Source organism: Kogia breviceps, chromosome 8, assembly GCF_026419965.1.
Source record: "Kogia breviceps isolate mKogBre1 chromosome 8, mKogBre1 haplotype 1, whole genome shotgun sequence".
Lineage (NCBI taxonomy): Eukaryota > Metazoa > Chordata > Mammalia > Artiodactyla > Physeteridae > Kogia > Kogia breviceps.
In genome coordinates this window covers 8334618-8351123 of record NC_081317.1, presented here as the reverse complement: position 1 = coordinate 8351123, position 16506 = coordinate 8334618, and the positions used below count along the sequence as shown (strand labels likewise).

Here is a 16506-nt window from a genome sequence, read left to right as displayed (position 1 = left end):
GCCTTGGAGCCGGTGAAGACGTTTCCAGATCTCGGGAGCCCCACCTCCACGTGGCTGAACCAACTGACAGGTTTTCTCCGAAGATTCCTTGGCGGCAAAGCAAGTCCATGGAAAATCTCACCCTGGGCCGCACGCTTCCTTCAGGACTGCTCTCCGACACACCTTTCCATCTTCCTTGTTCTGTGGCCCAGCGGGTAAAAGCCCTGCTTTGGAGTCAGGCGGACCCGAGTGCAGGGTCTGGCTCCCGCACTTCCTAGCTCTGGCACCTGGGGCAGCTGGCGTAGCCCCTCTGAGCCTCGGTTTTCTTACTGGTGAAATGGGAATAGGAATAAATACTTCACGTAGGCTTACTTCACAGGGCTGAGGCGGGGCCGGAAAAGCCCTTAGATGGCGCCGGGCACGTGCTTACCACTCAGGGATGTTAGCTCCTGGCCCTCGCAGGCAGGCTCTGATGCCGACCGGATGGAGGGACGGCGTGACGCAGCCAACAGAGCACCGGATGGGGGGCCAGAGTGCCCTCACCTCAGCTCCCGCTCACCACTCACCAGCCGCGCCAGGTACCACGGCCGCGTAACCTGCCCGCCGAGGACCTAGCGGCACAAAGCGACCATTTTATTCTATGCATGGATTTGCAGGTCAGGAATCTGGACAGGAAACAGCCTGTCCAAATTGTGCTCCACGATATCTGGGGTCTCAGTTGGAAAGACTTGAAGGCCGAGAGGGACTTGATGCTGGGGGCTGGAACCATCTGGACATGCGTGGTGCTGGCTGGTCACCTGGGGCAGAACACGAACATACATGCGGCCTCCCGTGTGGCCTGGGCTCCCCTGCCGCATGGCAGTCTCATAACTCTTGCATGGCATTGCTCCCCGAAAGCGGATGTCCCCAAAGCATCACGGCATCTGTGTGACCCACCTCGGAAGTCACATAGCCTTGCTTTTGCCACACCCTGTAGGTCAAGGCAGCCCACAAAGTCCTGCCAGGCCCAAGGAGAGGGCAGGTAGACCTCTCCAGCTGGTTCATGGGAGGGAAACGGGGGTGCAAAGATAATAATAGTAATCGTGATAGTAATGGCAGCTAACACATACTGAGGGTATACTCTCTGCCAGGCGCTGTTCTAAGCCCATCCCATGCGCTTCCTTGGTGAGCCTCACACCTACCCTGTGAGGTGGGGGGGGGGGGGCGGCGTGTATGTGCAATATCATCCCCATCCTATAGGTGAAGGTGCTGGGGTGCACGCCCTCACCCCCCGTCTTATGCCTGGAGGAAGGGGCAGAGCAGTGGGTGAGCCCAGGGGTCTGGACTGGTTGTCACCTGTACCCAACACGTGGAAGGAGCAGGATGCACCTGAGGGTCCCAGAGCGCTCTGGGCTCTGTCCCCATCATCTGTGCAGGGCAGGAAGCACCCCGCCTCTGGTGACAACCGTGCCACATCTGTGACTTTCCCACAGACACTTGGAGTTGCAGGCTGTCCCAACATCGTCCTTAGAAGGCTGGTTCCATGTAAGAGCAGAACTCCAAACGTGCTTTGGCATTAACTCTCCTTCCCTCGCCCCAGCTGGGGCCTGACTACCTGTGACGAGAGAGCAGGGGTGTTGGCCGCTCTCCCTCCCTGGGCGTTTCTCCACCTTCCTCGGCTTGCTAACTGCAGGGTCTCCACCTTCCTCGGCTTGCTAACTGCAGGGTCTCCACCTTCCTCGGCTTGCTAACTGCAGGGTCTGGGTGCCAAGAACGGTGCAGGCATAGTGCCGACTGCAGATGCTTCTTCCTCTCACGGCACTTTCATGGATTTTGCAGAGATTCCACCGGTCCCTTGGCCCAGACCCATGCAGATTTATTCCAGGGGCCACTGCATGGCCCCTCAGTCTGTGCCCGCCTCCAGCTTCTTGCTGCCTGGGATCCCCTCAAGCCTTCGGCTCCACGCCAGCTCTCCTCACAGGGGCCACCTTGGCCCATGGGAGGCCGTACCTGTCCTGGTACCGATGGACCTGTGAGCACAGCTAACCCTAGTGTGGCCACCACCGTCCTCTGGCTGCAGCCATGTGGGCTCCGGGCCTGAGTGAGGCACTGGGAGTGCCCTGGGTTTCCCAGCTGCTGGGGGACATAGACCAAGCTCCTCAAGTGGCCTGGAGGCCCCTCACTGTGGTTGAGGAGAGTGAGAGAGCACCCCACGAGTGAAAGACGAGGACCCCCCCAACCCTCTTATATTCTCAGAGTGGGTAGGGGCTCCTAGTGAGGGGCTCAAGAGCCAGGGAGCCAGTTCACCCTGGAGTTCACATCTACTTTGTCCTTGGAGTCTCCCATCTTAGTAGCCCGTTAGCGTCAAGGTCAAGCAGATGAGCCAAGACTTAAACCTGCTGCCTGCTGCGGTCTGAGAATCTGGGCCCCTGGCCCTGAGGAGAAAGCGTCTGGGCCTCACCACAGCTGAAGGGTGATCGGATGCCATTTTTCAGAAGGAAATGAACCCGGGCAAACTGAGTGAGTGTGAGACAGAGCCTGGCTCACAGTAAGGACCCGTAAGAGCTACATGTATGAGAAACAAAGAACGCGTGTGAATGTAAAAGTCACCGGCTCCCAGGCTCCACCGTGAAACCTGGCCAGAGAAGGCTTTCAACACAAACAGACTTCCTGTGCAGAGGGGCCCCCGGGCCCCGGAGGGCCGCAGGGCTCTGGCAGACCCAGGGAGGGCCCCGGCCTGAGAACAGGGCTCTCAGCCCACGCAGGAAAGAAACCAAAAGACACAGAACCCCCTGGAATCGGGCGACAGCAGGCGCGGCGCCCCAGATGCTCAGGGCGGTGCTCGGTGGCTCCAGATCGCGTCATTTGTCATCCTGGCCTCCAGGGACGACGCGGAGGCTCGGAGCGTGAGCGGACGGGACCACGGGCTCCCAGCTCAGCCCAGGCAGAGGCTGGACTGGAATGCAAGTCTTGTGATTCCAGATTGAGTCGTTTCCCTCCGACACAGCTGCCTCCCATTAATTTAGAACGTGTGAGACTTGGAGCACAGCCCCAAGAGCGGCGGCAGGGCTGCCAGGCTGCTTGAATCGGGCAGTGCTGACCGGGGACAGGGCCGCTCCGATGCCGCTGGAACCCGTGGGAACGGGGCTCCCTATCCCGGCCACGTGTCCTCCTCCGCAGAGCCGGCTTCTCTGCAGCCGTGGGCACGGCGCTGGGCCATTCGGCACACTCGGCTGTCCCTCCGACTGCTCGCCCAGTCCTGCACTGGGCACTGGGGACACGGTCCCTTCCTCCCGGGGCTGGTGTCGGGGCGGGGGCGGGGATGGACGGTCGGCGGGAAATCACACACAATTGCTCAGCTTCAGATGGATGCGCGCTGAGAAGGCCAGGCACAGGCCGCACGTGCCCAGGAGGATGGGGTTGCCGCCTTCTTTGTGAGAACTCAGGGACCTGAATTCTGGGAAGCACTGGGCCCTGCATCTCAATGAAAGCCCTCGCCCATGTCTAATTTAACCCCCGAGGGTGGGAGAAGACCAGCAGTTCTTTCCCTCCCAAGAGAAACGTACAGGATGAACAGGAGGTCGTTTCTGGGGCGCTTTGGGCTTGTCTGCTGTGGTCCCCGCTGGTGGGCAGAAGAGGCCCCTGGCTCCTGGCAGGGTGCTGGTGCTGGCTGGCCGGCCAAGGCCACCTCTGAGAGGAGGACATGACAGCTGAGACCAGGGGCTGCTGAAGTCAGAATCGTGCAACACTTCTGAGCCGTCTTCCTTTAGAATTATGAACGAAGCACAAGATCACTTTCTTTGTGAATTTAAAATGATCATTTTCTCAGGTATCTTGTTCTATGGATCCTGGTTTCACACACGTTCCTTCTTAGCCTTTCTCCTCTTCTCCTCCCACAAACACTGGTTTCCCGCCTTCTGTCCCAGGCCTTCCCCCTTCCCACTGAACTTACAGCCTGGATGTCTTGCCCACTCCCGGGGCTCCACACACCCCTGTGCTGACAAGTCCCACACACCTGTCCCCAGCTGCCATATCTCCCGAGCACCGCACCCATCTACCCAGCGGCCCACAGACATCAGTCCCAAACTGAGCTTCTCATCGGCGCCCCCAGCCTGCTCCCTCCTTGGTGAATGACACTAGCCTCCACTGATGGTTTCCCCCGACTCCCCCTCATGCCACGCAGCTGGTCCACCTTCCAGACACCTGTGGCTCACATCTCTCCTTCCCAGCCTGTGGTCTTGACCAGAGTGAGATTTCTAGGGTGCAAATCTGAGCATATCACCCCCTCTCCTAAAAATCTCCACACCTTCCCCTCATTGAGCTCCAGGCCCCTCTGCCCCCCGCCACCACACACACACACACACACACACACACACACACACACACACACACACGTACGCACGCACGCACGCACACTCGCCACCCTCAGCTCTTCAGCCGGGCTGGCTCTCTGCAGTTTCTCCAGTAGGTCCTGTGTCTGTGGTCGTGGGGGCTTTGTTCACGCTACCCCTTCTGCCTGCACGGCTGCCCCTGCTGGGACTGCTGAGCCAGTCTGCAGGTCAGACCCTCCGGGTCCCCTCTGACCTTCCTGTGTCCTCAGGTGCCCTGATCACGGCTCCACTGCTCACCAGCCCCTCGCCCGACCCTTCCGACCGCAGTTCGCACACCGTTGAGATGCCAACAGGGCCTGCGAGGCGGTGTTACTGTGAAGCTTACGTCAGATCCTGTGTACGGAGCACTGGGCACAGCATCTGGCGCCTCGTAGCTGCTCGATGGGTTTCTGCCGCCGCCGCCACCGCCGCCATCGCGGCCGTGGTGGTTACTCAGTCGATGTATTGAATAGTTCTTGCCATCACCGTATCGATTTACTTTTCTCCTATCCAAGCATGCGTCTCTCCTGGGTGTGATGATCTGGTTGCTTGTCCGTGGTCCCCCTTGACTGTAACTGCATGAAGGCAGAACGTCAGCTCTCTAATTCAGAGTGGCTGTACCGCACCTGGCCCGGGTGTTGTCGAGGAAGGCGGGAGGCTGCTGCGTTGTTTCCTCCTCACGGGGAGCCTGCCAGGCCAGGCCACTGCCCCCGTCTTGCAGATGCAGAATTCAGGCTCAGAGGTACAAGTGACTCGCCCAAGGTCACTCAGCTGGGAGGTGGCGGATACCAGTGGGAGCCCAGGCCTGTCTGCCTCTGGATTCCACGTTCTTTGCTGTCGCCATTCATCATCCTTGGTCCTGTCCACCCCAAAGCCACTGTTAGAGGGCCCTGCGCTCTTTTCTCTTCTAGTCAATGAGTGGGGTCTGTTGGGCAGCATGTCAGTTTCTTGAGAGAAATGTAATGAAAACCAGATTTCTTTCATGACGTCTCGTTCCCCAGTGACTGTCAGTTCTCATATGTTCCAATAAAACTGCTAGAGAAACAGCCACTTAAAGATTATTCATGGAAAAATTTTGCAGAGGAAAAATAGAGCAATCTTCTGAGATAGTCAAGCCGCGTGGTCAGTTTTTCCAGCTGTCCGTGCCATATCGGGCTGGGCAGTGGGGACCACACTCTGCTAAGCCAGGCCAGGGCCAGGCTCATTGTCACCGCCCCCACCCCCGCCCCGAGGACAGGGAGAAACACACCCGCCAGCCACCCACTCAGAACCGGTCCCAGAAGACACGTGTCCCTGGTGCTGTCACGTGGTGCCCCCCCCCCCCCCCGCCCCAGGCCTTGGTGGGGCAGGAACGTGAGGCCTTTCAGTAGCAGAGTGTTACTTACGGTCAGAGAGGCCACCTCCATCCCTAGGTCCCAGCTGAATGGAAATTCTTCTGCTTCAGCGTCAAATCCGGGCTGTCGGTCCGCAACGCAGGGATGGGAGTGTCTGAGAGCCAGGGCACTCTGAGAGGCCTCAGCGTGGACCCCGGGCCTGGGCAGATCACAGCCTCTTCTGCTTGGGCCGCCCCCCGCCCCCCAGCCCTTCCCTCAGCTGGCTTGAGGAGCATACGAGGCCAGGCATGCCTCCCGTCCAAAGCAGGGAGAAGAGGGGGTGCAGATCTGGGCCTTGGCCTGGAGGGGGAGTCAGGAGCTGAGTGGAAGAAACCAAGGGCGCATCCGGAGGCTTGGGAGAGCCAGCACTGGGGGTCAGAGCCAGGATTCAGGAACCACCGCAGACAGGTGGGGGAGGGAGCGGAGCAGGAGTGAGCAGAGGCTGAGGAGGTTCCCCGAAGAGCCTCAGAGCGCTCGGCTCTCACTGCACACAGGGCCGGTTAAAGGAGCAGACCCTGCACCCCTCTGCCACGTGACCTGGCGTGCCTCCGACATGAGGACACGAGGATAGTCAAAGCATCAGCTGCACAGGAGTCACTGAATTCAGACACTGAAGTGTTTACACAAGCCTGGCACACAGCTGCTTCATAACAGATGTCTGTCTCCTTCACCTTCCCTTGCTCGGGAGTAGCAATTGGACCTTATCCATCACATGTTGCCTTCAGGAAGTGCTTCCTGCTTATCAGATCACCCCAGGTGTGTCACTGTGTTCCTCCTTCCTCAGGTGTCCACAAACGCCTGACCTTTGAACTGCTGGAGCTCCTCCCCCGCCACGTGGCCCCCACTCGCCACCACCAGCAGAGTGGTGTAGCCCTGGACCCAGGTCCTGCGCGTGGTAGATATAGAAGCCCTGGCTCTCTTACCTGCAGATCGGGCCTTCTCGGAGTACCCGCCCACAGCGCGGGGCCAGGCCCTTAGCATTCGGTTATCACCATTCTTAATACTACGACACCACCACCGGTTCAAACCACGAGGAAGAGCCAGGCGATTTGACCTTCATCAAATAAGTTCTGAACCTGGGGTGGGAGCCAGAGTGACTCAGGCAGTAAGACTGTAATCCTACGTACATGCAGCTGACAAACAGGGTGCATTCCACCCCCCGCATGGATACATTTATTGAGCAATATGTGCAAAACAGAAACAGAGCCGGATGCTCCCATGCTGGCCTTTCCTCCCTGCAGCAGCTACACGAGATGTTTCACCTGGGACAGAGCTTGCATTCATTCCATCGCTTTGAGCAGAAGTTCTTCACCGGGTGCCCGTCAGAATCACCTGGAGATCCGCGCCCCCAACCCCCGCCCCCCAGGCCAGCAGAATCAGACCCTCCTGGAATGGGCCCAAGAAACCCCGTTTCTCACACACCCTCCAGATGCTTCTGATACAAACACGCCCTGGTTAAGAATGACAACCTCGAAGAAGCTGATGGCGGCGTGGAGCCCCTCACGGGAAAACGCACACGTACCCGAAGCTTAGCCACGGTCCTCGCTGGCTCCCACGGACCCTTCCGGGGTTGGTGAAATCCAGGCCACGACTCTGTGACTTCATTATTATGGCTTGGTCTGTCAGAGCCCCGTTCTTGAGATGCCATATGCAGGCTGCAGTTGGTACCTCAGACAGCACCCCCTCTTGTTACCGAAATACGTCGTGTGGACCCTGCTCGGGCCTTAGCCTGAGCTTTCTGTCTCAGCAGAGGAGGGTTATTTTTTCCATTGGGTCCCAATAGGCAAATGACGAAACAAGCTGAGATCAGCCCAGCACAAGCTTTATTCAGTGGCCAAAGAGTGGAGAAGCAGGAACTAAAGTCACAGATCAATTAACTTTAAAGAGTAAAGACAAAGGGAGGAGGAATGAGGCTAATGATGTGGAGGAGGATGCATTCGTCTGCCGGGGGAGGGACGGGGCTTTTTCGAGGGAGTGGGGCGCCACCCCCTTTGTACCCTTCTTTGGCCCTTAATGTCCAGTCCCGGCCACCAGTAGATGTATCATTGAATGTGCTAATGTAGTCAGATCGACATATAATGAGACTCAGGGTCTGTTGGAAGTCCGATTTGTGCCATCTTGGTCCCAGCTGGTTCCATGTGGTTTTTTTCTTTGTGTGTGTGTGTGTGTGTGTGTGTGTGTGTGTGTGTGTGTGTGTGTGGCTTCCTTTATCATCTCTGGACCCTTTAACTTAAAGATTTATGTTCACTGCTGCTAGAGTCGGTGGGGGCGTGGTGGCAAGTTTTGAACAAGGACACTCCTGCTAACAGAGGAGGTTGATGGGTTTTGAGCAAAGACCTGGAGCTGCTTTGGCAGCACCCTCTCCTGCCACCTGGCCGAGAGGCAGTGTGATGTGGTGGGGCCTCCTTGAGAAGGTTCGTTGGGCTGCAAACAACAGAGGCAGACTCTGGCTGGGAGGGCTGAGCAGCCAGACCAGGGAAGGTCAGGGGGACACTGGGACCCCCACCCACCTCACTTTTTGCCTTAACCGTGAGCCCCTCTCGCCGTAGACCCGCCTGCTCCTCCACGGGCAGGGAAACAAGGCCATCGACCATATCTAGGTTTTATTTCTCATCCCAAAGAGAGATTGTCCTCAGACATGTTCCTGGCCCAAATCTGAAAATCCTGGGGAATGTGTCTCCCCCAAGCTGGGGTCAGGGGCAAGGCCACAGTGGCACTGGTCTGGGGTTGGCTCCCTTGTGACCCACCCCCCGTCGGGGGAGGGGTGATTTCTGGCAAAGGTGCTGGGCAGGTGGTCCCAGGCGCCCCCTCTGTGCATTCACAAGGCCTAGACTTGAACCGGATTCCACGACAACCAGCCCCCTGTCCTCGAGGCTTAACCTCCTGAGCTTCTGCTTCCCCATTTGCGAACCAAGGCTAATAACAGGCCTCAGGGGGTGTTGTGTGGGTTAAATGTGAACGCACTGCAGAGCTGTGGCAGACACAGATGACATTCAAATGGGGTGACCGGAGGAGAGTGTCAGAACGCGGGTGTCGGGAAGCCCAAGGCACAGCCCAGCACCCCCGGCTAGAAGCAGTGGGGCACTGTAAGCGCCCCTAGGCCTGCAAGGGTGCAGGGAAGCAGCGGTTACCTAAACCAGAGCAGAGTGGGCCTGGAGACGGCGCCTCTCGGGGGTGACCACAGGAGAGAGCTGCAGGGAGCGGTGCCCTGACCTCGCTGTCCTCCCTTCCCCCGTCTCTGGCCCGGGCTTCCCATCATTCTGAGCTGACCAGGAGCCAGACGGAAGGGAGCCCACTGACCTAGGCCCCCTAGTGCAGCCCTCAGTTCATGGCACAGGGTGGACAAGGACGGATCTGGAGTCCAACACAGCCCCTTAGCACGGTGCCTGGCACAGAAGGGGTGTCCACTCGTTTTTCAGGTATGCTCATTTTAAATGACGAAACATTTATACATAGAGAATACCCATCGTACCTCCCACCCATGTTTAACAGAAGTTAACACTTTGCCGTATTTTCTTTATATTTTCTTAATTAATTACAGATAGAGCAGAAGTCCCTCTCACCCCATCCTTTCCCCTTCTTCCCTATGGAGGTGTCTACTGTTCTGATACAGTTTGTGTTATCCTGTGTAAATTTTTGTGTTTTACTACAGGTATACCTTTACACAAACATATATACCAGTTTTGGGTATGTTTTAAAAATTTTACATAAACGGCATCGTGCCATCCACATAAACACTCTTTTGCAACTTGCTCTTCCTACTTATCATATGCTTCTGTTATTTTATCCGTACTGATACCTGTAGATCCAGTTTCTTCATTTTTTCCTGCTCTGTAGAATTTGTTGAATGAATAGACCACAACTCACTTGTCCATTTCCCTGCCGAGGGGCATGCAGGCTGTTTCCATATTGAACGTCATTGTAAACGTGTCCCCTCGTGCACGTGTGCAAGGGTTTCCTGAGGGCAGACACCCAGAATTGGAATCCCAGGGTCACGGTGATGCCATGAAGGCATGGCATCTTCACCTTTACTCAGCATTGCTAATTGCTTTCCAAGCATTTGACACTCAAATGAGCCCCAAACTAGCATTCCTGTCTCTCCACACCTAGCCAACACTTGATATTGTCACGCTAATTATTTTTTTTACAATCTAATGAGGTGAAAATGTACCTCGTTTTTACTATAATTTGCATTCCATTATTACCAGTGAGGTTAAGGCATCTTTCCCTATAGTTACTGGTCATTGAGGTCATTTCCTCTTCTGTGAATTTCCCCGTCTGTCTCCTCTGCCAGTTTTCTGGGGGTGTGGGTTTGTCTCTTTCTTACTGGTATTTGAAGTTCTCTATAAATCTGAACATGAACCCTTTGCTGGTGATGTGGGTGACAGATACCTTCTCCCAGACTACAACTTGCCTTTTAACATTGCTTTTGCTGTCTTTTATTTATTTGTTTGTTTGTTTGGGTGCAGAAATGTTTAATTTCAAATGTAGTCAAATTTATTCATTTCTTTTCCTTTAGGGTTTATGCCTTTTGTTTCTTTCCTTTCCCCAAGGCCATAAGAATCGTCTGGTTTTTTTCCCAGTAGTTTTGCATTTTTGCTTTTCACATTTATGGCATTAATCCACTTGTATAATATAAGGTAGGAGGACTCTAATTTCATCTTTTTCCACGTGGAACCCAGTGCTTCTAGCCCCATGTACTGAAAAGAGCCTCCCTCTTTGAATTGTAATGCCACCACCACCATGAAGCAAGCCCAGGTTTTCACTTCTGATTCACTGAACAGTTCTCTGCCCATGCCCCAACTCCAGACTGTTTGAATTACTATTGTTTTGTGTTCTGGTCTGATATGGGGTAGGGCAAGTCCTGTACTATTCTTCTTAGGATTTGTCTTGGCTACTTTGTCCCTTTATTCGTCCACCAGGATTGTAAGATCAGCTGAAATGACCAGGTATGGCAGGGATAGAGCACCATTCCCCTGACAGTTTCAAGCAAGGAAACGACATGGTCAGCTTTCCATTTATCAAACACTCATGAATCTGTATGGTGGTTGGATTTGAGAAGATTAGACTGGTTGCAGGAGGAAGATAAAGTGTGGGGACCCAGACCAGTCGGTGACAAGAGAGATGGGCAGGGAGGGGGTGTACAAAACCTAGGGGCCTTGGCAATCGGGTACAGCAAGTGAGAAGAGCAAAGCACGTCACCGTCTGGAAGAAGCCAAGATGACCCCTCCTTCCAGGCCAGGTGACTGAGTGGCCAACAGGGCCTCCAGCCAAGTCTGGAAATGCAGAAGGAGGGTCCAGGTTCAACCCTGGCTGAACTTGTGGTATCTTTGGAAAGTTCAGATGGAGATGTCATGCCAACAGGTGGATATGTAGGTCTCAGGCTCAGAAAAGAGGAAGGCAGTAAAGATTTGCATCATCAGCCGATCTGCTGAGTTAAAATCAAATCAAAACCAGGAGCCAAAGAGGGAGGCCTGTGTAGACAACACCAGCTGCTGGAGGATAAGGAGCCCGTGGAGGAGGCAGAGTGACAGCAATTGAAGAGGCACAGGGAGAAGCAGGAGCGTGTGATGTCACAGACGCCCAGGACGTAGAGCCTTGCGACGAGCGATCGCTAGAGTCAGACACCAAGGGTGCTGGCAAGGAGGCCGCTGAGTGTTCAACGATTAGGCCAAAAAGAGGTCAGTGGGAATGTCATCAGGAATGAAAACCAGGTTCAGCGACTTGAGGAGTGAGTGAGGGGGCGGCAGCGGCGTAAGGAGGAGCAGGCCTCTGTCTGAGGAAGCGTGGCTGGTCGGGAGGAGAGCCGGGCCGGGAGACCTTTTCACGGAAGATGAGAGACTAGAGTGTGTGCAATAGGCTGGGGAAGGGGCCTGAGTGGCGAGAAGGGGAACGTGGCTGGGGACAGGAGACATTTTTTTTGGACACTAAAATAAGAATGAACCAAGCATGCTGGAGGACATGGGAACCCTTAGGTCCCCTGTGGATCTGCAGCATCTTGTGGTGGAGGATCTGGAGCCCAGGATGGACCTCGGGCCTCATAGGCCCTCCAGGACGTTCCCCAGCTCGGCCAGGCAGCAGCCCCTCGGTTGGCAGCGTGTTTGATGTGCTCCGCAGGAAGTGGCCCAGCCCCTCTGTGGAAACCCTGGCCCCCACTTCCGGTGTCTGGCCCAGGCAGCTAAGGCTAGGCTGCCATCTGGGGTCACCTCCCTTTGAGACAGGCTGGGACCTGGGACCCTTTGCTGCAGGACTTGCACCTGGACAAACGTCTCCTCCAGCAACAGATAAAGAGAAACTATAAGGGACTAAAACTAGCTGCGGGCACGTGCAGTTGGGGCAAATTATGAACGATAAGATACAAAAAGGCCAAAACCCAACTGCCACTTCTGAGCTGGGTACTACACGTGATCCCTGCACACAGCACCCCCGAGGGGTGGGCACACCACCTAAGCCACCCCTCCAGCCTGACCCACCCATCCGCCCCTGCCCTGACCCCACAAAAGGAACCAGCTCGCCCCCCTTCAGGGAGGGAGCAAGGACCTGTTACTTGTTTGCGCTCCCCTGTGAACATGAGTCCGAATACAGCCTTGCCTGAATTCCTCGTCTGACCTCTTATCAGTTTCTGTTGATGAGAGTCCAAGAACCCGTCTTCGTAACACCTTAAACACCTCCCTTCCCAAGCCACAGAAACTAAAGAGTATCACGGTGGTCCAGACCACACCCCACAAAATATAGCTGTGGACCTGGCCAGAATGAAGGAATCTGCCTCCTTCTCTGCATATGCGGCTCAGTGGGGTTTGTGGCCCCGATCCCCCGGCTCTGATGACCTCCTGTTGGCCCCGTGACTGGGGCTGAGGAGGACAAGGTAATATTATCATAATAAAACCAGAGTGAACGCTAACTCAGCACACATTACTTCATGACCCCTCCCAACCACCTGCCAGGGGAGTGAATTATTCCCACCTTTCAGATGAGGAAACCGAGGCTCCGGGAGTAAGTAACCCATCCAAGGTCACCCAGGCAATAGCTGAGAGGCCAGGGGTCTGAACCCCTGCCTACCTAGATGTGCTTCCTCTCATTAAATCCACTGCTCCCCAATAAGCCCTCCACACATCCCTTTTTGTCGGATGTGTGGTTGAGAACAGAAGGTGGCCGTGGAAGGGCCCAGGGGAAGGGCCCCGGACCTGGACTCAGAAGTCCCGCTGTCGAGGCTCGGCTCTGTCACCCAGCTGGGCGGCCAGGGAAGAGTCTCGCCGCAGGGAAACAGGCCAGGATGCTGATCCCCGCGTCCAGCCCCACGTCTGTCCACGGCACTCTCCCCCGTCTGAGCAGCGGGGCTGCCTGGTCAGGGGGCCGCCACGCAGAGCAGGACACTGGCCCTCCTGGCGGTCGGCTGTCAGCCTGGAAGCAGGGGGGGAGGGGACAGGGTCTCGCGAGTGGAAGCCCACGGGACTTGGGAGAACCTTGCCCCCCATGACAGCCGGGCCAGGTGCCTTCCCCCAAACCCGGCCCCCCTCCCCTGAGCCTCCGCGGCGCCACCACCAATCTCTCTGCTCTGTTCACAGCCCCCGCCGGCGGCTCCAGCTCTGCGAGGTTCAGCCGGCGGCCCACCTGTCCTGACGCGTCTGTGGCTGGCAGCCTCCCCACGCCCCCAGTTCCGAGACACAGGAAGAGCCACAGCCTGGGCAACAAGTGGGTGACTGAGCGAGCACCCCCTGCTCCCCGGGTCTAGACTGGGCTGAGCGTGGGGCGTGGGCTGCAGGGCTGCTGGGAACGCCGGTCCACCGGGCCCTCCCCCGCCCGTCCGGGAGTCACTGACGGGCCCCCTCGGCATCCCGGGCTGGTGCCCTCTCCTCGGGCCTGGCACGTGCTCGGGAAGAGGGGGGGTGTCCGCGGCAGCACAGCCTGCGAACTGGTGACGGGGCTTCACGGGCTCGGCAGCCAAGGGAGGAGGTGTGCGGGGAAGGGCAGGGAAACAGTGGAGAGATTCCAGGACGTTTGCCCAAGCTCGGTTAGCGCCTCTTGTGGAAAACCCCCGAGTCCAGTGGACACCATGTCTGTCATCCAGGGAGCACTCGGTGTCTCGTGGTGCTTGTGTACTGGGGCTCAGTCTCTGCTTGTCAGTTGTTGCCGAAAGCCCGCAGAGCAGTGAGCCTGCCGCTGGCTCACCCAGCGTGTGTGGGGCCGGCAGCGGGGGGACGTGCATGGTCCTCAGCGTGGCCGGAGCAGCCATGCCCATGTCCCCAGGGTGCCGGGCACAGAATCCTGAGCAGTTGGGTCCCTTCCTCCCTCCCTCCCTCCCTCCCTCCTTCCTTCCTTCCTTCCTTCCTTCCTTCCTTCCACCACTAAGACACAAGCCTCAACCAGCCCAGACCAGCCATGGAGTCACTCACAGGCTGGAGGAGAAAGGGTTGCTCTCCAGGTGTTCGGGGCTTGCTCTGTGCTAGATGCCCTGCTACGTGCCTGTCCAGCATTCTCTCACTGAGCCCCTGCAGGCCTCCAGGGTAGGCGCTATATGATACGCATTGTAAGAACGAGGCCGGTGAGGTTCGACAGGTGAAGTACGTTGCCGTGGTGAGTAAGGCTGGAGCGAGGATTTGGGCCAGGTTTCTGGCTCCAGAACCAGACGTGCTGACGGCAGGGTCACACCGTCCCTTCGCTGTGCGGCCCCATGGCTCACAAGCACCATCCGCTCACCTGGGCCTCATAGTCATCCTGGGAGACAGGCAGGGCAAGTATCGGAAGTCCCCGTTTGACAGATGGAGAAACTGAGGCTCAGAAGAAGGCTGTGACTTGCCCAAGGTCACACGGGGAGATAGGGCAGAGCCTGGACTTAGACCACTGTTCTGGGTGGAGGTCTTTCCCCTGCAGCTGCGCCGTCTGCTCGGGACGCCAGGGCAGGTGTAACCGCTGTCGCTCCCTAGATAAGGAGCTTTGCCTCTTTCTTCCTTTCCATTTTCCAGTATGATGTGTCAGTTGAGTGTAGTTGAGAGTAAGAGTGCGACGTTCCCATCGGAGAAAGCGAGGCACCTGCTGGACGACAGCGTCCTGGAGTCGCGCAGCCCCCGCAGGGCCCTCGCCCTCGCCTCTTCCTCCGCCGTCACCAACGGACTCGCCCTCGGTAAGCGTCTCCGGCCTGCGCACCACAGCGGCTGGGCCGCAGCCCGGCGTGTGTCTGTCTCTGTCACCGTGCAGTGCCCGGTGGCCCCTCACCCCCTGCAGAGGGGGCTCCCCACAGGCGTCACCAGAGCCAGGGAGGCCTTTGCTTCCCGGCCTCCGAGGCGTCACGAAATGCCCTGGCTTTGTCCTCATCCTGCTGGTGGCCCTGAGAGTGGCAGGCAGGCTGGACAAGTACCTGAGACCTGCCATCCTTGGCCGGCAGCTGCCGAAGCCTGGCCGCCGCCCCCGCGGGGCTCCGTCCCTGGGGGGGTCACAGCCCCCGCACGTAGGGCAGAGGAGGAGGTGCTGCCCAGGGACGGCAGCGGGGCGGCCACCGGGTGCTCACTGCGCCCCTGTCTTCACACTGAGAAGCCAGAGTGAGGGAGGGTAAAAAACTGATCTTCTGGGATGAAAGCATATGTCTGAACTTCAGCCAGAAACGGTGCTTATGTCAACGGAAGGACAGAAACTGAGCTGCTGGGGCCAGGAGGAGAGGGGTCAGAGCTAAGGATGGCGTTGAGCTCTGGCCACAGGTCTGTCCCGCTGCAGTGTCCAGGTCACCTGACCAGGTCACCCAGGTCATTTCTGCTGTCAGACAAGCGTACTCTCTGCTGGCCGTGTCCTTGCAGTGTGCCCATGCTTCTGTAGTCTGTGTGTCTGTCTACTTCCCTTAATAGGGAGCCCTCCCGGGGCTGACAGCAGGCTAGTCGGAGGCCTGTAGGGTGAAGGGCCCCTGGGCATGGAAAGGAAGAGGGTGGTGCAGACAGGACAATCGGGCAGGAATCTCACATCCCACGTCCTCGTGAAACGAGGCCAGTCTCCGAGGCAGTGCCCCTGCAGGGGGCAGCTGTCTCCTACCTCCTGGAAAGTCTGTGACAAGCAAAGTCCATGTCTGCCTTCTGTCCTGGAAGGAGGTCATCCCACTTGGACCCGGTCAGGGGTTTATACCAGCTTAGGACAGTGTAGCCTGTGGTTCATGGGTGTGCCTTGGGCAAAGAATTCAGGGTCTGTGTGTTGGGGAAGGGCTGGGATAAACCACGTGGGCAGGTCTCTTCCCAGAGACTTTAACGTGCTTATGGGCTCTGTGGGCCTCCCAGAAGGCAGCGGAGTCTGCAGCTTCCCTCATTACCTGGGCCAGAACCATCTTCTTTGGAGAGTCCTCTGGGATGGGCTTCTGAGGAACCAGTCTGGGAAATGCTGGCCCAAGAGCATTCAGCTGGGCAGCAGAACAGCTGTTTTACATCCAGGAAACTTTCTGAGCTGCGCCTGAGCCCAGGCCTTTCTATTCCTGAGACAGAAAACTGAGTCAGGCGCAATGCTGCCCAGTATCCAGGCGGGAGGTCACCAGGCAGTTTGGTTCTCGGCTCTTCTACTCGGGAAACTTTTTCCGTCTGGAGCCGAAAGGCTGGCAGCGCGTTGCCGTACGTGCACGTGCCCTGCTTGGAGCTGAACTGGTCCCCTCCCTCCGGCAACTCCCGAGGGACCCGAGATGTCCTCCTTCTCCCCCTCCCACTGCCTGCCTGTGGTGTCAGCAGGCCGCCCAGGCAAAGAGTGTGGAACCCAGGCCCCTCCGAGAAAATCTCTCTGCTGTCCTCGTGGCTGAAGCCGGGCCTTGGGGAGTCCAAGTCGGCCCCAGGGGCAGGCCT

General features: G+C 57.3%; 1 protein-coding gene across 24 annotated transcripts in view; it reads left to right on the top strand.

Moving 5' to 3' along the window:
- The window catches only part of RALGPS1 (Ral GEF with PH domain and SH3 binding motif 1), a 294874-nt gene that overhangs the window by 256964 nt on the left and 21404 nt on the right, over positions 1 to 16506 (top strand). For all 24 annotated transcript variants that reach the window (XM_067040706.1, XM_067040711.1, XM_067040698.1 and 21 more), the window contains 2 exons: positions 13267 to 13393; positions 14665 to 14822. In XM_067040706.1, coding sequence (XP_066896807.1) covers positions 13267 to 13393; positions 14665 to 14822 — 285 coding nt within the window. The remainder of the gene's footprint in view (positions 1 to 13266; positions 13394 to 14664; positions 14823 to 16506) is intronic.